Source organism: Rhinatrema bivittatum, chromosome 6 (assembly GCF_901001135.1).
Source record: "Rhinatrema bivittatum chromosome 6, aRhiBiv1.1, whole genome shotgun sequence".
NCBI lineage: Eukaryota > Metazoa > Chordata > Amphibia > Gymnophiona > Rhinatrematidae > Rhinatrema > Rhinatrema bivittatum.
Window position 1 is genome coordinate 370,988,366 of NC_042620.1, and position 25,387 is coordinate 371,013,752.

At 45.1% G+C, this 25,387-nt stretch overlaps 1 protein-coding gene across 1 annotated transcript in view; it reads left to right on the plus strand.

Moving 5' to 3' along the window:
* LOC115094632 (phosphatidylinositol-binding clathrin assembly protein-like) overlaps positions 1–25,387 on the plus strand; it is an 818,237-nt gene that overhangs the window by 437,495 nt on the left and 355,355 nt on the right. The window contains 1 exon segment of the mRNA XM_029607889.1: positions 1,012–1,135. Within this exon segment, the coding sequence (XP_029463749.1) occupies positions 1,012–1,135 (124 nt within the window).

The window sequence follows — 25,387 nt, forward strand, 5'->3', positions numbered from 1 at the left end:
GTATAGGGAGGCTGTTCTGTGCATCCACTATTCTTTCTGTAAATAAATATTTCCTCAGATTATTCCTGAGACTACCTCCTTTCACAGTCATCTTATGACCACTCGTTCTAGAACTTCCTTTCCATTGAAAAAGTTCTACTTCTCATGCATGGAAACCGTGGAAGTATTTAAAGGTCTCTATCATATTTCCCCTTTTTTCCAGGGTATATATGTTTCTGTCTTTGTCTATCCTTATTTATTTTAGAATGAAGATGCTGATCATTTTAATAGCATTCCTTTGGACCAACTCCCTACTGGTTTATAACCTTTTGAAGATGCAGTCTCCAGAACTGTATATATATACAAGTGAGGTCTCACTGTGTACTATTATGGGGGCAATATTGTCTCCTTTTTTTTATGCAGACCATTCCTCTCCCTATGAACCCAAGCATCTTTCTGGCTTTTGCCATCACCTTATCTGTGGAACACCGAGGTATATCACTGTAATCAGTCATTATTCCACAGCTGCAGAAATAAAGTACTGCACAGAGTTCTTGCCTGTGATATACAGGCATGTCCTTAGCATTTCTGTTAAACACCTTTACCATGTTCGCCTTATGTAAATTGAAATTATGAATTTTTGATTGGTAATGAGCTCAAAATAGCTTTTCATCCCCAGTTCCATGCAAAACTGACACTTTTTTTTAAAGGTTTTTCATTAATTGTATAATAGAATTGAGTGATAATGAATGCAAAATAAAAAACCAAGCTTAGGTAAAAAGAGTTCTCCTAACTCGGCTGAAGGAACTACTCCTTTACTTTTAAATCTCGATTCCAATAAGAACTTGTAGCCTTCTGGTTCCACTAAGTAGACTGCAGCATTACAAGGTTAATGCAGTGAAAATGGAAATCTGAGTATACTGGGTGTATTCTGTTTGAGCTGTTCAGTCAAGTGAGTGTTATGAGGAGTTTTTCCTATAAAGGCAATATTTAACTTTTGAAGAAATTAATACTGAAATTGTTTTTTTACAGAGCAAGTACTCTTTCCAGTGCTGTGTCCACACTTGCAAACACAGGAATGTCATTTAGCAGAATGGATGAAAAAGAGAAACAACAAGCTTTGGAGGAGGAGCAGGTTAGACTGCAAGCACTTAAGGTATTTTTTAAAGTTCTATCTTAGAAATTTATGAATGTATTGCATGAGTTATATATATGTGTTGTGTGTGTGTGTGTATATATTGTGATGGCTCACCGTCCGTGAGGCCTCGAACGCTGCTCTTCCGTCTCCAGTTCTGAGTCGCCACCAGTTGCCCTGGTCCCTGGAGTTCAATGTGTTCACGTAACTCCCGGAGTCTGTGCCTCTGCTGGCCCTGGTTTTGCTGGGCTTCTGGGTTCCCTTCGGGCAGGGTTGGGGGTAAGCAGTCCCCCCAATCCCCAGAGACAACACAGAGAGAGGGATAGTTCCTTCAAAGCAGTTTAATAAGTAACAACTGGATGCATTACATGGGGTTTGTCCCCTCCCCCTCCAGCCCTCTGGTTCCCTTACAAGCAGTGCTAGTTCAGAGCAGTCATTTACCTCCTCTGCTCAGCCCTATTACAAGCCCCAACACCACAGGCCCCTTTAGAGTAAAGATTATACTTCACCCCTCCACCTGGATTACTCCGTATCCATGCATGAACTGGAGGACTCCTCTATCCCTGAACCTACCTCCATCTCCTCCTCCTTTGACTCCGAAGAGCTGGGTTTTTGTGGCCAGTTCCACCAAGGGGGCATGCCCTCTTCCTCCACCTCCATGGACTCATCGGTGTCTGCCTCATTAACCTCTATGCCTGCCACCTGTTCGCCTTCAGGCTTTCCTCCCCTGTCCGGTGGTGTTTCAGGGAAGCTGGGATTCGTAGTCCTTCTCCTCTTCCCCTGCGCCCCCTGCTGTCTGGCTCTGGTATTCTTGTTGCTCTTATAGTAGCTTGTCAGCTCCTGCCTGCGGCCGGGCTGCGCTACATCAGCATATATATAATATGCATATGCATTTCTACTAGTTAATGTGTCAAAAGTTTGTGGAAAAATAGGTCTTTGGTTTTTTGTTCGTGCAAGTATAGTATTGTCATCTGTATATAATTAAGGATTATATATAGATGTTAACTCCTGTTTTAGATTTAGATTTTTACATTGAATTACATAGTGATAATATAGCTAGAAACGTTAGTGATATAAAAAATCCAAACCATATTCTTTATGTAGACCAGGAATGAACTGTACTGGTGTGTGCTGAGGGAACTTCCATAATACATGCCTATTTGGTACCAAACTCCAGCTTTAATAAGCATTGAAAAAGTTACCAAATTAACATAGGCTAAACAGTTTGACTTTGGCTGGCATGACCTGAAAAATTGTGCATTTTCCAGGGACAAGATGTTTTTACCATTTTCCAACAATAAGCAGGTTTTATTTAGCCATGCTGTCTGGGTGATGTCATCCGGTTGTCACAAGGCAGAGCTTTCTCTCTGAGCTCGAAGTCTTTTCATCTGCGGCTGTGTGGCTACCTGCGCATATCGAGTGTTCTCAGTTTAATTTTTCCGCGCTCTGCACGAACGTGTGCGGCTGTTCTCTCTACTTTCTCCTCAGTAAAAAAAGAAAAGAAAAAACACAAAAGAAGAAAAACAGAGAAGAACATCAGTTAAAAATTTCCAAATTGGGGTTTAAATTCTGTGAATGTAGAAATATGTCTGTGACAGATGGGCACAAATACCGCTGTTTATGCCTCGGTCCCGATCATGGTCAAGCACTCTGTGAGCAATGCGGGAGAATGTCTCCTAGAGCTCAGCGCCACCGAATGACAAAGATCCTTTGATTAAGACAAGAAAAGTCCGGATCTTATGCTCAGTCTCTGGCAGACGGAAGATAAACGCAGTCACCCCAGAACCACTTACATCCAGATTGAGCAAGACGCTCTTCCTCGCTCTGATGCAAATCGAACGCGCACAGCAGTGCACCGAAGACATTGGAAGCCCAGCAGGTGCCTTGACAACATTGGCACACATACTGTGTTTCTCCGATACTAAACCCTACCCTGAAAATAAGCCCTAGCTTGATTTTTGGAGTAGGGCTTGAAATATAAGACCTACTCCAAAAATAAGCAATAGCTTTTATCCCAGGACAAGCAGGATGCTAGTCCTCACATATGGGTGACGTCACTAGCGGAGCCCTAGTGCGGGAAAACTTTCTGTCAAAGTTTCTAGAAACTTTTGACTGGCCCAGTAAGGCCACTGAGCATGCCCAGCATGCTATGATATTCTCTGCCACAGGTGTCTCTCTTCAGTCTTCGTTTTTCCGCACTGCTACCAGCATCGCGGTTCCGGAGCCGTTGAGTATTTCTCAACCCTTCAATTCGACTTAAAAGTCATTATTTGATATTCTCTCTCTCAAAAAATCTCTCGGGTTCTTTTTCTTACCGGCCGGTAAGTAACCCAGTCTCAAATTTTCTGATTACTGGAAATTTATTTTAACCTCAAGTCGTATCGACTGCCGTCGATTGAATAAAAAAGACAAAATGTCAACAGGGTTTAAAAAATGCCCTGTTTGTACCAGAAAAATGTCACTCACAGACCCACATACTGAATGTGTAATATGTCTGGGTGACAAACATGACGTAAGTAACTGTCCACAATGTGCAGAGATGACACCAAAAAGTCGGAAGACCAGGCTCGAAAAAAATGGAACATTTATTCAGCCTGTAACTAATACCTTCCCCGTCGCAGTTATCGAAGTCATCTCCGGCGGGAGCGACTAAGCGCATAATTCTTAAAAAACCTCACCCGGGACCGTCGGGGGATCACTCGTCCCCTTCATCGTCCTCTACGTCGACCAAATCCACCGAAAAAACTGTCTAAACATCGACACCGGCATCGAAGCCCCTCGTTGTCAGACTCTGCTTCCCAGGAAGGTTCGACAGCAAAGCGGCCTAAGCACCAAGAAACATCGGAGTTCTCAACGCCTCGGCCTACCTCGATTCCACTACCTGCACCAGATCCTCCACAGGGTACTGTGCAAGAACTCGTACCTCAGCCTACGCCACCGCCCTCAACCGCTCTGGTTCCATCGGTTGTGCGGCCGGAATTGTCCGATTTAATCCGACAAGCAGTTTCACAGGCTTTGAAAGACCAGCTTTCAGGACCGACTTCTCTGTCGATGCCGATGCTTGCAGCATCGATGCTGGCAAATTTGCCGATGCCGGTGGTAACACCGATGCTGGGGTCACTCTTGACTCCGACAGCACAGGAATCGATATCGACGCCTAGAATTATTACAGCATCGACTTCCATATATGCTCAAATTCCGTCTGCTCCATCGATACCGCTGACATCGATGATACTGCCGTCGACAGTATCGACGCCGAGAAGACCAGTTTCCACGATTGCATCGATGCCACCTATTACTTCATTGATACAACCAGCGGCAGAGGACACTGACCCTCAGGAGTTAGCACTCTTCCAACGTGTCTTCTACAGAAATATCATACCGTCATCGACACCGTTCCACAGAAAACCACGGATAACATCCCTCCATCGTTTTATATCGATGAACCATTACCTGGACCATCAGATATTCATTCAAAATCAAAACCAACCCCAAGAACTCCCTATCAAGATCCGGATGATGATGATTCTTGGGATGATCAAGGGTCAAACACCTCTTCTGAGGACTTTGTCAGAACCCTTACCTCCTGAATCACGAAAAAGATCCCCACCAGAGGATTTATCTTTTTCTAGTTTTGTGCAAGACATGGCGGATACAATCCCTTTCAAACTATCCTCAGAACAAGATTCTAGACAACACACTCTAGAGGTCCTCCAGTTCGTGGACCCACCAAAACAAGTTCTGGCGATTCCCATTCATGATGTGCTTTTAGACCTGCAACACCGTATTTGGGAGCACCCATGCACGGTTCCAGCAGTAAACAAACGTGTGGACACTACCTACCTAGTGCAACAAGCACCAGGTTTCCAAAAAACACAACTACCACATCAGTCTGTGGTAGTGGAATCTGCCCAGAAAAAATCAAAGCGTGTATGTCCACACTCCTCAGCTCCTCCAGGGAAGGACCATCGTTTTCTCGACTCCCTTGGCAGAAAAATTTATCAAAGTGCACTTCTATCTTCCAGAATCTCTGCCTATCAACTGTACATGACACAGTATCAGAGGGATCTCTGGAAACAAATGGAAGAACTCACAAATTCTCTACCAGTGCAATTTCAAGAATCAGCACAGGCCATAGTTACCAAAGGTCTGGAAGCAGGAAAGCATGAGGTAAGGGCTGCTTATGACAATTTTGACACTGCCTCAAGAACAGCAGCAGCAGGAATCACAGCACGAAGGTGGGCTTGGTTAAAAGCATCAGACCTCAGGCCTGAAGTACAAGAAAAGCTTGTAGATTTGCCATGTCTTGGAGACAATTTATTCGGGGAAAAAGTACAGGATGCTGTCCAACAACTTAAGGATCACACAGAGACCCTAAGACAGTTGTTCCAACTACCACAAGACACAACAACTCAGGCCTCTAGGCGTCTTCCTCGAAGAGACCCTAGGCGACCATACTACAGACCAAGAAGGTACTGCAATCAACCTGCTAGAACTAGGCCTTCTAGGCCTACTCAACGCTCACAATCTAGACAACCCAGAACAACCCGCACTCAATCTCCTCCAGAGACTGGTCCAGCGACTGGTTTTTGAACAGCAGCCCAGAGAACAGGCCCTTCTTCTAAACCCCAGACAAGACATACCAGTGGGAGGAAGAATTTTATATTCCACTCAAATTGGACAAAAATAACAACAGACCAATGGGTACTCTCCATAGTGTCTCGAGGCTACAAACTAAATTTTCTCTCAATTCCTCCAGAATTTCCACCAACTTCCTGCCCACATTTCCAATACAGAGTGCTGCCATTCGGACTGGCATCTGCTCCCAGAGTGTTCACCAAATGTCTAGCAGTATTAACAGCACACTTACACAAAGAAGGTGTACATGTTTTCCCATATCTGGACGACTGGCTCATCAGAAGCCAATCTCAACAAGGAGCACTACAGTCTCTCAACCGAACAATTGCTCTACTGCACTCCATGGGATTTCTCATCAATTATCCAAAGTCTCATCTTACTCCATCTCACCTGCTTCAATTCATCGGAGCAGAATTGAACACCATCCTCTCAAAGGCTTTTCTACCAGACGATCGAGCAGAAACACTTTTCCTACTGGCAAACTCGATTCACTCAAAGAAACAAGCAACAGCTCATCAGTTTCTAACCTTACTAGGCCACATGGCCTCCACAGTTCGTCACTCCTATGGCAAGACTAGCCATGAGGATAACCCAATGGACTTTAAAATCACAATGGATCCAAGCCATTCAACCACTGCATACCCAAATTCAAGTAACCCACCAGCTACGTTCTTCTCTACTATGGTGGATGAACACGGACAATTTGCGCAAGGGCCTACCCTTTCAACAACCAGTCCCACAAATAACTCTAACTACAGATGCATCCACCTTGGGTTGGGGAGCTCACATAGACACTCTCCAAACACAAGGAACTTGGACAAAGCTCGAAGCAACATTCCAAATCAATTTCCTGGAACTTCGAGCTATATGCTATGCTCTACATGCCTTCAAGGACTGCCTTACAAACAAGTCTGTTCTGATACAAACAGACAACGCAGTAGCCATGTGGTACATCAACAAGCAAGGAGGAACAGGCTCATACCTCCTTTGTCAAGAGGCAGCTCAGATATGGGGTTGGGCCTTGAACAACTCCATGTTTCTCAAGGCCACTTATCTGCCAGGCATTCACAATGTAGTGGCGGACAGACTCAGTCGTCAATTCCAACCACACGAATGGTCCCTGGATCCTGCAGTAGTGACCAAGATTTTTCAACGTTGGGGACAGCCAACAGTAGATCTCTTTGCATCACATCTGAATCACAAAATGGACAACTACTGTTTCCTATACAACCTGAACAACAGGCCACCCAAGGACGCATTTGCTCGCCCTTGGAACTCAGGCCCTGTATACGCGTATCCTCCAATACCGCTCATAATCAAAACTCTGGTGAAGCTACAACAGGACAAGGGGACCATGATACTCATAGCCCCACATTGGCCTCGACAAATATGGTTTCCCACACTTCTAGACCTCTCAGCCAGGGATCCAATTCGTCTAGGACTAGCTCCAACTCTCATAACTCAGGATCAGGGCCGACTGTGCCATTCCAACCTTCAATCCCTGTCCCTGACAGCATGGATGTTGAAAGATTAATCTTACAACCACTCAATCTTTCATCCAATATATCTCAAGTGCTTATAGCTTCATGTAAACCTTCCACGCGAAAGAACTATGCTTCCAAGTGGAAAAGGTTCACTTTGTGGAGCAAGCAAAACATCATCAATCCTTTCACTTGCCCTACAAATTCTTTATTAGACTACTTGTACCATCTTTCAGAATCTGGTCTCCAGACTTCATCTATAAGAGTACATTTAAGTGCAATTTCCGCTTACCATAATCAGGTAGCAGATGTACCTATCTCTACACAACCTCTTGTCAGCAGATTTATGAGAGGTTTAACTCACCTCAAACCACCAATTAGACATCCCGTCACACAATGGGATCTAAATTTGGTTCTATCAAGACTCATGCGCTCTCCTTTTGAGCCCATAGATTCCTGTGATATAAAATTTCTTACATGGAAGACTATCTTCCTCATAGCCATTACATCAGCTAGACAAGTTAGTGAGTTACAGGCACTTGTCACATATGAACCTTACACGAAGTTCTTGCATGACAGAGTGATTCTCCGTACTCATCCAAAATTCCTCCCCAAGATAGTCACGGAATTCCACTTAAATCAATCTATAGTTTTACCCACATTCTTTCCAAGGCCTCACTCTCACCAAGGAGAGAGGGCCTTACATACCTTGGATTGCAAGCGTACTCTATCTTTCTACTTAAACCGCACTGCAGTCCACAGGAAATCCAATCAACTCTTTGTTTCCTATGACCCAAACAAACCAGGTAAACCTGTGGGAAAACATACCCAATCAAATTGGCTAGCAGATTGCATACAATTTTGTTATGAACAAGCAGGCCTTCCTCTCCAAGGGCGAGTAAAAGCACACTCAGTAAGAGCAATGTCAACTTCAGTAGCACATTATCGTTCAGTGCCAATACTTGACATATGTAAAGCAGCAACATGGAGTTCTCTTCACACATTTGCAGCTCATTACTGCTTGGACAAGCAAGGAAGCCAAGATTCAGCCTACAGACAATCTGTCTTATGAACTTGTTTCCAGTTTAAACCCAACTCCTTCTACATCCAATGTTCTGTAATCTTTGGCTGACTCATTTCATCAACAATACTTCACTGTTATCTCAATACAAAATGACTCAGCCTCTAGCTTGCTAATCACCCATATGCGAGGACTAGCATCCTGCTTGTCCTGGGACAAAGCAAAATTGCTTACCCTGTAATAGGTGTTATCCCAGGACAGCAGGATGTAGTCCTCATAGAACCCACCCGCCACCCCGCGGAGTTGGGCCTCATACCTTTATTATTTTATTTTTGCTAATGCTTTTGCTACATATGAGACTGAAGAGAGACACCTGTGGCAGAGAATATCATAGCATGCTGGGCATGCTCAGTGGCCTTACTGGGCCAGTCAAAAGTTTCTAGAAACTTTGACAGAAAGTTTTCCCGCACTAGGGCTCCGCTAGTGACATCACCCATATGTGAGGACTACATCCTGCTGTCCTGGGATAACACCTATTACAAGGTAAGCAATTTTGCTTTAACTGAACGCGTGGTTTCACTCCATGACTTGCCTGACCGCCCCCCCCCCCAAGACTTACCGAAAATCGGGGGGGGGGGGGCCCGAAACCCTGGGGAGGGGTTGTGTAAAAAAAAAAAACCAAACAAAACCCAAACCCATCCCAACCCTTCAAATTTTTCATTGCACCCCCCTCCCGACTCCCCCAAAACTTGCAGAAATTGCCTGGTGGTCCAGCAGGGGTCCCGGGAGTGATCTCCCGCTCTCGAGCCGTCGGCTGCCAGTAATCAAAATGGCGCCAATGGCCCTTTGCCCTCTCCATGTAATAGGCTATCAGTGCCATTGGCTGACTCTGTCACATGGCAGGAGCAATAGACAGAGGCCGGCAAATGGCACAGATAGCCTGTCACATGGAAAGGGCAAATAAAACTGCCGGTGTAAGTACCTTGGTACAATTGGTCATGAACTACTTCGCTAAATGACTATGTCTAATGATATATTGTAACCGAAATTTTGACGGCACCTGTTAGAATGTACTATAGTACACTTTTACCTACATTAAATATGTGCCTTCATGTAAACCGTTGCGATGGTATTTAACTTAGCGACGGTATAGAAAAGTTTTTAAATAAAAAATAAAATAAATTCAAAAATTGGAAGAAGGATCCAAAAGAAGAAAATAGGATAATGCATAAGCATTGGCAAGTTAAATGTAAGACATTGATAAGACCGGCTAAGAGAGAATTTGAAAAGATGTTGGCCATAGAGGCAAAAGCTCACAGTAAAAACTTGATTAAATATATCTGAAAGCCTGTGAGGGAGTCAGTTGGACCGTTAGATGATCAAGGGGTTAAAGGGGCACTTAGAGAAGATAAGGCCATCGCGGAAAGATGAAATGATTTCTTTGTTTCGGTGTTTACTGAAGAGGATGTTGGGGAGATACCCGTATCAGAGAAGGTTTTCATGGGTAATAATTCAGATGGACTGAATCAAATCACGGTGAACCCAGAAGATATGGTAGACCTGATTGACAAACTGAAGAGTAGTAAATCACCTGGACTGGATGGTATACACCCCAGAGTTCTGAAGGAACTAAAAAATGAAATTTCAGACCTATTAGTAAAAATTTGTAACCTATCATTAAAATCATCCATTGTACCTGAAGACTGGAGGATAGCAAATGTAACCCCAATATTTAAAAAGGGCTCTAGGGGTGATCCGGGAAACTACAGACCGGTTAACCTGACTTCAGTGCCAGGAAAAATAGTGGAAAGTGTTCTAAACATCAAAATCACAGAACATATAGAAAGACATGGTTTAATGGAACAAAGTCAGCATGGCTTTACCCAAGGCAAGTCTTGCCTCACAAATCTGCTTCACTTTTTTGAAGGAGTTAATAAACATGTGGATCAAGGTGAACCGGTAAATGTAGTATACTTGGATTTTCAGAAGGCGTTTGACAAAGTTCCTCATGAGAGGCTTCTAGGAAAAGTAAAAAGTCATGGGATAGGTGGCGATGTCCTTTCGTGGATTGCAAACTGGCTAAAAGACAGGAAACAGAGAGTAGGATTAAATGGACAATTTTCTCAGTGGAAGGGAGTGGACAGTGGAGTGCCTCAGGGATCTGTATTGGGACCCTTACTGTTCAATATATTTATAAATGATCTGGAAAGAAATACGACGAGTGAGATAATCAAATTTGCAGATGATACAAAATTGTTCAGAGTAGTTAAATCACAAGCAGATTGTGATAAATTGCAGGAAGACCTTGTAAGACTGGAAAACTGGGCATCAAAATGGCAGATGAAATTTAATGTGGATAAGTGCAAGGTGATGCATATAGGGAAAAATAACCCATGCTATAATTACACAATGTTGGGTTCCATATTAGGTGCTACAACCCCAGAAAGAGATCTAGGCATCATAGTGGATAACACATTGAAATCATCTGTTCAGTATGCTGCGGCAGTCAAAAAAGCAAACAGAATGTTGGGAATTATTAGAAAGGGAATGGTGAATAAAACGGAAAATGTCATAATGCCTCTGTATCGCTCCATGGTGAGGCCTCACCTTGAATACTGTGTACAATTCTGGTCACCGCATCTCAAAAAAGATATAATTGCGATGGAGAAGGTACAGAAAAGGGCTACCAAAATGATAAGGGGAATGGAACAGCTCCCCTATGAGGAATGACTAAAGTGGTTAGGACTTTTCAGCTTGGAGAGGAGATGGCTGAGGGGGGATATGATAGAGGTGTTTAAAATCATGAGAGGTCTAGAACGGGTAGATGTGAATCGGTTATTTACTCTTTCGGATAATAGAAAGACTAGGGGGCACTCCATGAAGTTAGCATGTGGCACATTTAAAACTAATCGGAGAAAGCTCTTTTTTACTCAACGCACAATTAAACTCTGGAATGTGTTGCCAGAGGATGTGGTTAGTGCAGTTAGTATAGCTGTGTTTAAAAAAGGATTGGATAAGTTCTTGGAGGAGCAGTCCATTACCTGCTATTAAGTTGACTTAGAAAATAGCCACTGCTATTACTAGCAATGTAAAAAGTCATGGCTTAGGTGGCGATGTCCTTTCGTGGATTACAAATTGGCTAAAAGGAAACAGAGTAGTATTAAATGGAGAATTTTCTCATTGGAAGGGAGTGGGCAGTGGAGTGCCTCAGGGATCTGTATTGGGACCCTTACTTTCAATATATATATATATAAATGATCTGGAAAGAAATACGAAGACTGAGGTAATCAAATTTGAAGATGATACAAAATTGTTCAGAGTAGTTAAATCATAAGCAGATTGTGATAAATTGCAGGAAGACCATGTGAGACTGGAAAATTAGGCATCGAAATGGCAGATGAAATTTAATGTGGATAAGTGCATAGTTACTCAGTGTTAGGTTCCATATTAGGTGCTAGCACCCAAGAAAGAGATATAGGCAACATAGTGGATAACACATTGAAATCATAGGTTCAGTGTGCTGCGGCAGTCAAAAAAGCAACAATTTTGGGAATTATTAGAAAGGGAATGGTGAATAAAACAGAAAATGTCATAATGCCTCTGTATTGCTCCATGCTGAGACTGCACCTTGAATAATGTGTGCAATTCTGGTCGCCGCATCTCAAAAAAGATATAATTGCGATGGAGAAGGTACAGAGAAAGGCTACCAAAATGATAAGGGGAATGGAACAGCTCCCCTATGTGGAAAGACTAAAGAGGTTAGGACTTTTCAGTTTGGAGAAGAGACGGCTGAGGGGGGAATATGATAGAGGTGTTTAAAATCATGAGAGGTTTAGAATGGGTACATGTGAATCGGTTATTTACTCTTTCAGATAATAGAAAGACTAGGGGGCAGTCCTTGAAGTTAGCATGTGGCACATTTAAAACTAATTGGAGAAAGTTCTTTTTCACTCAACACACAATTAAACTCTGGAATTTGTTGCCAGAGGATGTGGTTAGTGCAGTTGGTATAGCTGTGTTTAAAAAAGGATTGGATACTAGCAACTGTAACTTGGAATAGACTTAGTTTTTGGGTACTTGCCAGGTTCTTATTCCCTGGATTGGCCACTGTTGGAGAACGGATGCTGGGTTTGATGGACCCTTGGTCTGACCCAGTATGACATGTTCTTAAATGGAAGATGAATCACCAGTGGCGCTGATCTCCTTTCCGGAATCTAGTCACTGACCCAACATTGCAGCTCCCCTTCTTTATAAGAACCCTTATGGGACAAGCTAAAAATACAACTATCAGAACCTCCAGTGCCTAGACCTGTTGCACCAAGAGTAAACATCTTAAAAGTAGCAATACCTTTGTCTTGGCGACCGTTCCACATCTCATTCCCTGTACGTACCCGGATCAGTCCAGACTGTGGGTTGAGCCTCCTTTCCAGCAGGTGGAGACAGACTAAAACTTGAAGGATGCCCTATATCAGGACAGAGCCTATCCTCTAACCCTTCAGTACGTCTGTCTCCAGCAGGTGTAGCATCTCCCCTTCGGTTCTCTGCTGTAGGCTACTCAGCTTTTTCTTCTCTTTTAGGCTCAAGCAAGTACTTCTATTAGTTCTCTCGTAAAAAAAAAAAAAAAAAAAAAAGAATAAGTGACTGTTTTACTTTTTACTGATTTTTCTTTTTTCTGTGTGGGAGACGGCTCCGTCTCCCAGCTCTTGCTGGGCTCAGGGGGGCTTTGCCCCTTTTGTGCTGCATAGCCTGAGTCCGAGTACGCTTCCAGGTGTGGGGACCGAGGCTCTCGGGGTCTCGTTCCCCCCTCTGGCTGTCTAGAGGGTTTTTGAACCCGCTGCTGCGCTCAGTGGAAAAAAAAAAAGTTTTAAACTTCAATAAGTTGCAGGTACTCACCTACCTCTAACTTATTTGCAGCAGTTGACCAGCAGTTTTTAATTTTTCTGGTCATAGCAGGCCTTGAACCGGCAGCCAGACAGGCAGGAGGCAGCAGGTTTCCCTCCTGCTCTCTCCGGCCCTGCAGGCTGTCAATCATTTTTCTCTCTGCAGCCTTTTTTTCTCCTCAGAGCGGCTCTATCTTTGCCACGGGCAGGCAGCCTGCCTCTTTTCTGCCAGCCCCCATCGAGTTTTTGCCATGGGGGTTCCTTCTATGCCTCCCTGCCGGGTGGGGAAGGTCCCTCCTCGGCAGGGAAGGCAAATTTAGCCCGGGGATCCCGTCCCCAGAGCTTGGCCAGGCCGTTCTCGGGTTGGGCAGCCCGGGAACGGTGGCCATTTTGGATTTTTTATCGACTCCATTTTCGGAGCTCCCTGGGGCTGGGGGGGCCGATTTCTTTTTGCAGCTACCCCCCGATTTGAGCCCCCCAGCCCCCCAGGAAGGTGTTTTTGTCACCCCCTCGCCTCTCCCTTCCCCTCCCCCACCCAGGATTTTTGGGGTCATTTTTTCTGTGTTTTTCCCCCCTCCTGCGTAAATTCCCTTTAGTGAGTATGCAGGAGGAGGTGGAAGGTGCCCCCCTTGCCCCCCCGAGGACAAATCAATCCAAAAAATTTAATTAATTAATAATCAGTAAACTAAAATTTCCCCGCTCCGTGCCATTGCTAGTTCAGCCGGCTGCAGAGCCCCCGGGGTCCCTTGGGGCGCAGGTGGTCCCGGGGGTGCCCCCTCCCTCGACGGCTCCCGGTACTCCCGGATCCTATAGCCAACCCGGGTGCATTAGCTAATCTTCCTGGTGCCGCCTCTTGTCCACGGATGTGGCCCCGGTCCTGGCGGGATCCTGGTTTTCTCAAGCGCCTTCTCCTTCCTTCCCTGCCCAAACAGTTGCGCCTGCGGTTTTGCAGGCTCCCCGGTCGGGCCGTGTCCTGAACGAGCTCCCCTCTCGGTGGCATGCTTTGTTTAAAAAAACAAACCAAAAACCCCATAATCACTCCGTGGACTCCTTCTGCGGTCGCGTTTCAGGAAGGTTTTCCCGGTTTTCAAGCGGCCCCGGTATGCCTGCTGACCACGGTTCGCGAGGCTCTTTTGAAGTGCACTCTGATGTTTTAGCGCCGGGGATGTGTTCCACTATTTGCTGCAGTTCCTGCTGTGCGCTGGTCTCTCAGCAAGATTCCTCTGCGCCCGGGTCCTCCTGTGGCCAGAGGCTGCACATTCGACCCTTCGCCGCCTCTAGCCGGAGGCGATTGCCTCGGAGATGTCCACCACACGGCTCCTGTAGCTGCGCCACTGGTCGGCCGCTCTGGCCTCCTCCGCCCGGTGGGGTACGTTGCCATTCAGAGGTAAGCTGTTCCTTGTCTAGGACCTTGAGAGACTTTGGATTCCTTAGGGGACGGTAGGGGCCATCAGCTGCCGGTGGCCCGTCTGTAACCATCCTGGTCCTTTATACCCTCTAGTCCATGCTTTCGGGGCCAGAGTCGGTATACCCCACGTGGGCATGGTGTCTCCTCAGGGGGGTTTGTCTTTCGTGATCGCAGTTTTTTTGTCACAGCATTCTTGTGGGTGCCTTCTCTTGCGTGAGGGTTAGCCCACGCGCTCAATCCTTATGCCTGCACATTCTCCGGAGTATCTTTACCTTGTTCCTCGGTCCCCTTCTGAGGCGGTTGCCTCTCCCTCTTCTCCGCGGACTGGGTCGGTCCAGGGGGTCCTCGACGTTCTCAGACACGGGCACGTCTTCACCTTCCTCGTGTTTGGCGGGATCTTTTTTCTGTTTCCCCTGGTGGTCGGTCCCTGCGACATACGGTGGGGCTAACCCCCGCCAAGCTCCTGTGTCTGGGCACGGAGGCCCCGGTCCCAGCCAACGTACTTGCCGCAGGCCACTATCCTATTTTCTTCATTCTCTCTTAGACTTCACAAGAGTCCCCAGGCTCTCAGTTCCCGCTTCTCCGCATGCACACCCTGTGAGCATACCCGTGCCGTCCTCCCCCCGGGGCATTCCTCGGCCCACTCGTTTCTCTCAGTGGCATATTCCATTTTCCATTTCATCGTGGCTGCCATAGTCTCTTCGTGTTCGCGTCTTCCGCCGGGACTCCGAGTTCTGGACGCTTCCCTTTGATCTCGCGACGGAACCTTATATCTTCACCAATGTCTAGGTGTTGATGGCCGCAGTTCTCCGCCAAGCAGGACTCCTCGTCTACTCTTGTCTAGGCGTCTGGCGCGTCAGGGCCAAGGCGGAGGTTCTTTGTCGGCGGTCGGTGTATCGCGGGCTAGCTTTCTTTGCGTCCCTGGGGTGGATACTGTATTTCTCTTAGAGCAATCTTCAGCCCTTCCCGGAGTTAGAGTACCTGAGAATCCGCTTTGACACCTGGGAGGCAAGGTCTTCTTGCCGTGTGTGCGGGCCCTCAAGTTGTTCGGCCGGTCTCAGTCTGCCCTTGCTCCCTTCTTTGATGGCTTGTGTCTGCCTGCGGATCTCGGGCTCCTCGGCTCCTACCCTCGCCCTTGTCCCTTGGGCCCTTGCTCCAATACGACTGTTCTAGATAACTTTGCTGTCCTGTTGGCAGCCACTGGCAGAACAGTCTCACACAGTTCTCCCATTCTTGGGCTCTACCGTCGCCGTCTCGCAGGGGTGGATTCCCCCTTCTTTTTCTTTTGCTACCGGGCCTACCTCTCCAAGTTCCTCAGTGGACGATAGTGCCCATGGATGCTAGTCTTTCTGGCTGAGGAGTGGTCGGCCTCGCCTAGTATGCCCAGGGGACCTGACCAGCGTCTGTCTCGTTGGCACATTACGGAGTCTTGGGCGATGTTCCTAGCTCTTCTGGAGTTTCTTCCTCTCATACGCGGCAAGGCGCTATGGGTCTTGCCCGACAACTCTACCACCGTGGCTTGCTTCCATCGCCCAGGTGGTGCTCGCAGTCCGTGGGTGGCACTGGACACCAGCCTTCTCTTCGCCTGGGTTAAGCGACACCTACAGTGCCCAACGGCCTCCCACTCCACGGGTTAGGTGAATGTTCAGGTTGCTTTCTCCGTCATCAGTCGCTAGATCCCGGGGAGTGGGAACTCTTGGCTCAACCATGGTTTTTTTCATCGACAGGTGGTCCCCTCCCACCTGGGCCTCATGGCGACTCTTCTCAATACCATGGTAGATTGGTTCTTCCGCTGGAGGGACCATGGCTTGGCGGGCATAGTTGCCTTGGCTCTCCCTCGGCCGGCGAAACGTCTTTCTACTCCCCCCCCCCCCCCCCCCCCCCCCCCCGTGGTCTCTGGTTGGGACAGTTCTTAGATGGATAGTTCTCCACCCGGTGTCCCATGGTTCTAGTAGCGCCCGAGGGGCTGTTTCAGGCCTTGGCTCACAGTTTTTCTCAACCTAGTGAAGGTCGGACCCCTGCGGCCACGCCATCTTCCTCGGCTCCTTAGTCAGGGCCCTGTATTTTTTTCGACCAGGCCGTTCACGCTTGTCTAGCGCCCTGCCTTTATGAACGGCGATGTCTCCGGTGTGAGGGTTTTTCGGAGTAGGCCGTCTTTGCCTTCCTTCGGGCCCAGAAACGGTCGACTCCCTGGCGTACGTGCGCATCTGGCACGTGCTTGGGTTTGTTTCTGCGAAGTTGGGTTTTTCGGCGTACTCCGCACCAATCTCCTTAGTCTTTTCTTCTCTGAGGCAGTCTCTATGAGGATCCTTCCTTCGTTCTTGGCGCGTACCAGTCTACCCCCTCGGCTTTCTCCTGGGTTGAGTGGCAGGTCGTCCCTGAGCGGCCACCCATGTGCGACTTGGACTTTCAGGGGCATCAGGCATCTACATCCACCTTCTCGCCCACTTGTCAGTTGTAAACATTTCACTCGGTCGTGCGGACCCCTCTGTATAGCTCTGTTCGACCCTCTCCGTCGCGTCACCCTGCAGGCCCTTATGCTTAAGATTGTCTTCTGGTCTTCTCGCCTCTGCTCGTCAGATCCAAGCACTGTCCTGGTGGGATCTCCTTTTTGCAATTTTCTGACTTCAGGGTAGCCCTCGTACGGGTTCTTCCTTTTTTTTGTGAAGTTTCGTCTAATTTCTTTGTCCTTCGGTCGCCGGAGCTCCCCGCTTTTCTCCTGCGTCTGGTGACGGTCTCCATTCTCTTGATGCCATATGGGTCTTCATTACCTCGCTTCCATATTTATTTATTTATTTATTTAACACTTTTTTATACCGACCTTCATAGTAATAACCATATCGGATCGGTTTACATAGAACAAGGGTATAACTGAAGCAATAACAAAAGTAATTAACAATAGAGGTGAATAAGGCAAAGTTACATTTAACAAGGAGTAAAAAACTTGGAAGCTTAAATAGCTGGAAAGGAGGTAAAGGCAGGAAGTAATTGTAACATAATACAATAGAGAATATGGGTTAAAGCTTAAGGTGCTTTAACCTGGAAGTGCCAGAGTCCATCGTTCGAGAGGATAAAAGACCATTCGTCCAGGTGAGAATAAAGGCGACTAGTGATTGTCTGGAGGATCAGAGAAGGCTTGGTGAAAGAGCCACGTCTTGAGTTTTTTTCTGAAAGTTAAGAGGCAGGGTTCCAATCTGAGGCTTGAGGGGATGTTATTCCAAATAGATGGTCCTGCTATTGAAAACGCTCGGTCTTTGGTCGAGGAAAGGCGTGTGGCTTTAGTTTAGTTTAGTTCTCTTGCTCTATTTCCTGGTCCCCAATGGCTTCGTGCATCTGTCCATCTTCCTGTTCCCTGGAGTGGGTCCAATTGGGGTAAGCCGGCTTCTGAGTCCACTCTAGCGCGCTAGTTGCAGGAAGTGATCTCTCGGTTGTTCTTTGTCATGGCCTGGCGGTTCCCCGAGGTTCTTCCAACTCATTCTTTGCGTGCTCGAGCTCCTTCTTGGGCGAGCATTCTTTTGTTCTCTCCGTGGACGATTTGCACAGTTCATACTTGGGCGTCCTTCTCTCTTTTTGCTCGACACTGTCGCCTAGATGTGTAAGCTCTGCTTCGGTTCTTTTGTGCTACCAGTGCTTCGAGTGGGACTGTCTTGATCCCACCCGTTTTAGGGAAGCTTTGGTACATCCCACAGTCTGGACTGATCCGGGTACGGAAAGGAAAATTAGTTCTTACTTGTTAATTTTCGTTCCTGTAGTACCACGGATCAGTCCAGACGCCCTTCCCTCTTTGTCTTTTTCTGTCCTCTCGAAGCTGGTTTTTTTCTTGCAGTTCTGCAGAGTCTATCTCATTTTTGTACAAAAATACTGAGCAAAAACACTGGAAGCCTTGGTTGTTTTCATGCCAAGAATATGCAAGAGCGGGTAGTTAGGCCATGTTCCTTACATTTTTCTACAGTTGGTCCATTTGAGCTTTATGGTTACTTGCTTGATCCTACTTTGGTCGTCTTGTTTTCTGCTTTGACATACGTTATACTGAAGGGTTAGAGGATAGGCTCTGTCCTGATATAGGGCTTCCTTCAAATTTTAGTCTGTCTCCACCTGCTGGAAAGGAAGCTCAACCCACAGTCTGGACTGATCCATGGTACTACAGGAATGAAAATTAACAGGTAAGAACTAATTGTCCTTTGATTTACTAGCTATGTGTCTTCATTGGAAAGGTCTCAGCCATCAATGGCAGATGTAACACTGACACAAATAACTTCAATTTTGAAGTCCTTTTTTGATAATCTACCTACTTAGCAGGAGACGGGGACCCCTTATTCCCCACTTCAATCGGAAGCAGTCATTCTTATCTCTCTAACCATGCTCTGTCACCTTCAAAGCTGAGCATTAGTGCGCAGGACTCTGAGAGCCCTCCAATCTTGTCAATATTATCTCACCGCCCTGATGTGTCCCCACCTTCCTCCCCTGGGACTCAACAGGCAGCCCTTCAGATCCTCCAGAGGAAATGACTCAACCATCATCACCTCCATAGGACCTAACTTACTCCAAGTTTTTAGAAAAAGTGGGAATTCTACTAAAAATTGAAATTAGGAAAGTGTGTGTTTGTTTATTTGTTTATTTGGCATTTTTCTATACCGATATTCTTGTAAACAAGTTACAAATCACCTCTGTTTACATTTGAACAATAAACTTTGCACAAAGATGCATTACATTGAACAGGGGGATCAAGACTTGGAGCCAAGCAAAACGGGGAAAAACAATTAGATAACTTGGTACGAGTAATACAGCTGAGGAACAAATGATGGAATATCTCTCCTCAGAGCGTCTTTCTTGTGATGTAGTTCAACAACGTTGCCTAATCTGAACCGTAATGGTCAACCGAGTTGGGTAAAAAAGCTTCACCAAACAGCCATGTCTTTAATCTTTTCTTAAAGGTGTTTGGGCATTGTTCGAGTCTAAGCTCAGGGGGGAGGGGGGGGGGGAGTTCCATTGCAAAGGTCCCGTCGTGGAGAGGGACCTTTGATCTTAGGGCCAAAATAATGGGCATCCTGAAGATTTTAGAGGAAGATTGGAGCATACCACTCTTCCTTCTCATTTGTTACTAGACTCAATCATGGATAGAGCATGGGAATCCTCTAACTCTCTAGTTATAGCGACCAGGAAGTTGGATCTCAAATATAAAATGCAAAAATCTACCCACTACAGTATGGTTCATACAGCATGCCTCGGTTGTGGTAGAATCTGCAGTGAAAAAGGCAAAGAAAATGAAGCTGCACTCCAATACACCTTCTAGAAAAGACAACAAATTGCTTGATAAATTTGGCAGGAGGATTGTTAAGAATTCCATGCTCAATGCTGATTTACCAACATCAATTTTATATAATGCAATATTTGTGTGAATGTGTTCAAAACCTGATACCCTTTACCTCACAGCAACTAGGAGATACAGGAACACCTCAGCCGCTTGCAGACTTACAAAGAGGGCTTACCTCACCTTCTCAGAACAACCTGTGGAGGGATTCAGTACTTGAGCCAAATCCTCAGCAGCTTCTATAGCGGACAGATATCTAGCGTGGCTCCATTCTAGTGCAATAAAGAGGATGTGCACGATAAATTATTATCCAACTTACCATGTGAGGGAGACAACCTCTTTAGTGAGAAACTTAGGGAAACAGTCTCTCAAATCAAAGAGCAAAATGTAGTAGTACAGTCTTTAACATCTCCAATTGAAAAACCATTTTCTAATAGAAAATATTTTTCAAACTACAGGAAAAACATTTACCCATGTAGATCATACAGGGGTTACCAAAATTACCATCCCTACCAACCTCCAGCCTATCAGCAGCCAAGACAAGGTCAACAGCAACAGAGCAACTGCCCAAGAGGTCAACGATCCCAGAAAGCGCAACAATCACAGTCCCAGAAGCAACAGTTTTTAAGTGACAGCCAGCCACAACACCCACGGAATTAAGGGAAGAATTTCATCTTCCTTCCATGCTTGCTCCAAGATAACAGATTCATTGGTTCTGGAGATAATTTCCCAAGGTTACAGGCTACAGTCACTCGGGTACCACATTTAGTAGCCCGCACCAACAGACAATCTCACATACCGTTATTTCATCAGGAAGTAAAAACTCTGTTGGACCAACAAGTGATCTGCCCTCTTCCTCCTTCCCAGATACACAAGGGCTACTACTCCCGGTACTTTCTCATTCCCAAGAAATCGGGAGGTCTCCATCCAATCCTAGACTTACTAGCAACAGTAGCATGGAATAGACTTAGGTTCTTATGGCCTGGATTGGCCACTGTTGGAAACAGGATTCTGAGCTTGATGGACCCTTGGGCTGACCCACTTTGGCATGTTCTTATGTAATGTTCTTCAATGGGGATTAAAGTTTCAATGGAATCAGTGACGCCAAATGATGTCAAAGAGAATTCGGCTCACAGTCTCAATGAAAAAAGATATAAAGTGGTGGATGAAACCTTCGGTATTATCTAAGGGAGCACCATTCAGAAATTGTTCCCATCAATTGATCATTATAACAGATGCATCGAAGAAAGGATGGGGAGCTCTCCTACTTAAGTGGAAAACCCAAGGCTTATGGTCACTGATGAAAAGTCACCTGCAGATAAATCTCTTGGAACTAACAGCCATAAAACATGCACTTCACACATTCCAGTCAGTGATTCAAAGAATGTATGTTCTGATCTGCACGGGTAATCAAATAGCTATGTTTTACATAAAGGAGAGGGGGGTCAGGTTCCAGGACTCTCTGCAAAGAAATGGTCCAGATCTGTGAATGGTCAGAACAAAACGGAATATTTCTCCAAGCATCACACCTACCGGGGTTGGCAAACACCAAAGCTGACAAACTCAGCAGTATTTTTCCACCTCTCGAATGGTCTCTGGACCAGAAGATAGAGAACAATCTATTTGATCACTGGGGAAAACCTTGCATGGATTTTTTCGTAACAGATCTTAACACGAAGGTGGAGGCCTTCTGTTCATTCTCCCCAGCGATCACAGAATATCCCACGATGCATTTCTAATCTCTTGGACCAGAAGGTCTATTCTACACCTATCCTTCAATTTATTTATTTATTTATTTATTTAATTATTTGTTTATAACTTTTCTATACCGAAGTTCAAATAACAGAGTTAATTATCACTCTGGTTTACATTGCAACCATAAAACAGTGACAAAGTTGTCTTACATAGAACAGGGGGAGAGAAAAACTTGGATACAGCTTAAGCATGGGGAGTAACGTGTCAAAACTGGTAAGAACTGATTACAGTTGGCTTTTTGGGGTAACAAGGTATTCCGAGGGAGGGGGTAGGAATGAGGGATTGGAAGGGGGGTTGGAAGGTGGGGGGGGGGAGGGTAGCGGAGGGTTACCATAGATTTAATGAAACTAATATACATATATTAAATAGCTTAGTCAGCGGAAGAAAAAGTGCTTAGGCATCTGAGCTTAGGAAGAGAAGGTCCGTGGAGGATGAGGCAAGGACAAGTGTTATGGGAAGGCTTGTCTGAATAGTAGCGTCTTAAGTCTCTTCTTGAATGTAATTGGGCATTGTTCCAGCCTAAGGTCCGGTGGGAGCAGGTTCCACTGTTTGGGGCCTGCGGTGGAAAAGGCTCTTTTACTAAAGGAGGTTTTGAATGTAGGTGTTCTAAGAGTCCCTCTTTGCGCAAATCTTAGAGGATGGGTTGAAGTATGAAGTTGCAGGGGGGTCGATAGGTCCAGCGGAGAGATGTTAAGAAAGGCTTTGTGGGTGATTACTAAAAGCTTGTAGAGGATTCTGAATTTGACTGGGAGCCAATTCCGCTCATATCTCAAACAATATAGAAATGTATATTGGACAAGGCGGAAATAATACTTTATAGCTTGGGCATGGCCAAGACAACCATGGTTTTCCTATCTAATACAACTTTCAACTTAACCGCCCCTGCTTCTAGGAAACTGCAAGAATTCTAACCTGGGGGCGTGCGCTCATCCACCCAATGCACTCCTCTCTTCAACTCAAGGATGAGCGGGAGGTATTAGATCATCTCCAATTGCCACCACAAATCACAGTTGTGTTAATAGCAACCAGGAAGAGATATTTGCTTGGTGTGTCTAACGGAGCATTGATCCCTTCACTTGCTCCCCAAAAGCTTTATTGAAGTACCTACACTCTCTCTTTACCTCTGGTTTAACAGTGATCTCAATCCGAGTTTACCTGAGCACTATAGCAGCATATCACTTCACAGATAAATGTTCCTCAATTTCTTCTCATCCATTAATTTTGAAGTTTGAGAGGATTACTGCATATTCACCCCCCAGTACAGAAACCTCCGGTTCCATGGGATGTAAATGTTGTCCTAGATAGCCTGAGGGTTCTCTTTGAACCCATGGAGTCCTCATCTTTAAAACACATCACTTAGAAGGCACTTTTCCTGGTAGCAGTGAAGTCAGCATGGAGAGTAAGAACTCCAGGCTCTGGTAATTAATTATCCCTACCTTCAATTTCATCACAACAAGGCCCTACTACGGACTCGCCCATCCTTTTTACCAAAAGTGGTTTAAGCTTTTCACTTAAACTAAATAATTTCATTACCAACTTTTTCCCCTAAACCTCATACAAATAAAAGGGAAAGAAAGCTACACATGTTAGACTGCAAGAGAGCCCTTGCGTATTACAAACAGAGAACTCAAGCAGTCAGATGTACCTCGCAGCTTTTCATTTTCTTCAACCCGAATGCCCCGGGGAAAGCAGTAAAAGAGGACGCTGTCAAACTGGATAATGCAATGCATCCAATTCAGCTATGAGTCTCATTCCCTAGTGCTCAAGGATCCACTTAAAGCACATCAGGTTAGAGCAACAGCAACTTCATTGGCACACCTACATAATGTTCCAGTTCAAGAAATCTGCAAAGCAGTGACTTGGTCACTTCCCATTACTGTCTCGACCAGCAATCAGCAACGGACAGTGCAGTGGGATCAGCAGTGTTGCATCATGTCCAACGGAAATAATGGCTGTCCACAAACCTTAGGTTGCTTATAACATGCACAAATGTTACACTATACCAAGCAACCTTCAGCTTGGGACTCCCAGACAGCACAGCTAAATAAGCCTGCTTATTGACGGAAGAAAGCAAGTTTGCTTACCATAAATTGTGTTTTCCAAAGATAGGATTATTTAGCCATGTGTCCTCTCCCACCTCCCTGGACAGCCATACACTACCATTGCATATGTGCTTAATAATCAACTGAGGAGAATGCTCAATACACACTGGAAGTAGCCGTACAGCCGCAGATGAAGACTTCTTGAGCTTAGAGAAAATGCTCTGCCCCATGACAACCGGATGTCATCACCCAGACAGCATGTCTAAAGCATCCTGCTGTCTGCGGAAAGCATCGCTTACAGTAAACAAAATCGCTTTTATATGTTTTGGCAAAATATTAGCACAAGCAGTTTGGTGTCTCTTTGTATAGATTGACTTACACTGGTTATTCATCACCGAATGAATTAAGTATAAAGTTGCGGTCACTGCATACAAATTGATTTTAGACTCTCAGTCCTTGGTGCAATGCATTGCTCCATTTGTATTTTCCCTCATAACAACTTTGCTCCTCTCAAAGGGGCCTCCTCAACGTACCCTCACTAGTCCATGCCAAGCTGTGCAGTACTAGGGACTGAGCTTTCTCCATTGCGGCTCCTGTTATATGGAATTCTTTCCCAGAGGAGTTGTGCCTAGCAGAGAGTTTCAAAACTTTCAAAATGCTATTAAAAACCTGGTTGTTCAAGCAGGCCATCTATTAGGCTCTAGTATAGTTGTATGCTTTTGCCGCTCAGCCCCTGTTTGTCTTCGCTTTTCATAAAAAGAGTTATGCATGTTTGCATTTTATGTATGTTCTTACTTTGTACCTTGCCTAGTCCCACTTAGGCGATTAATAAATTTGAATAAAAGAAAAAGATAAATTTGAATAAAAGATATTTAGTCTCTGCTCTCTAAAGCTGCATGTCGTTTACTCTTGGGGGACTGGGGATGGCCTGCATGGAGCTGTAGTTGCTACTACCCTACAAACTAAATAAAAAATGGTGGGCAGACTGGATGGATCATTTTGGTCTTTATCTGCTATCATTCACTATGTTAAGTAAAATCTGAATTTTATTTCTATATAGGACTAATAACGTTCCATTTAGTAGTGCTCTTGGTATATGGTGAAGTAATGATGCATTAGTTATACAAAATATTCATGTTCATTTTTATGGTTAAGTAGTACTGACATAAGTAAATTGCTGTAAAATTTAGCCTGTCCATTGTAGCCATACTGGTCTCTACTTTGTTTAATCGGAATGACTGTGCAAGTTCTTGTATAGATTCTATTAGTAATCAGATCTTCAGAAAGTAGTAATAGTTCCTGGCATGCCATAGCTGTAAAATGTTTAATATAATATAATTACATTTTTAATTTCAGAAGGGGATATAGTGATTTTCTTCAAGGCTAAGCAGGATGACTAGTTGCACACAAATATAGCCTTATAGTATTTTACATATGCAGCTATACATTTCAACATGCATTTAACTGTTGCAACATTTTGTATTGACCTGCTGTTTTAAAATGGAAGTCTCCCAGATATTTAATTTCTAGGACCCTGTAGATCAGTGAAAAAACGTTCAAATCTGTTGTATCAAATAATTAGCACATCACAATACCAGGTTTAAATTTACTGTGAATATAAACCCCATTGAGCATATAGAATAGGAACTTTCATAAACCAGTGTAAATACTGAATTTTCTTTTAGACTTTGTTACATTCGTTCCTTTAAATATTTTTATATTTTTCTTTTCAAAATG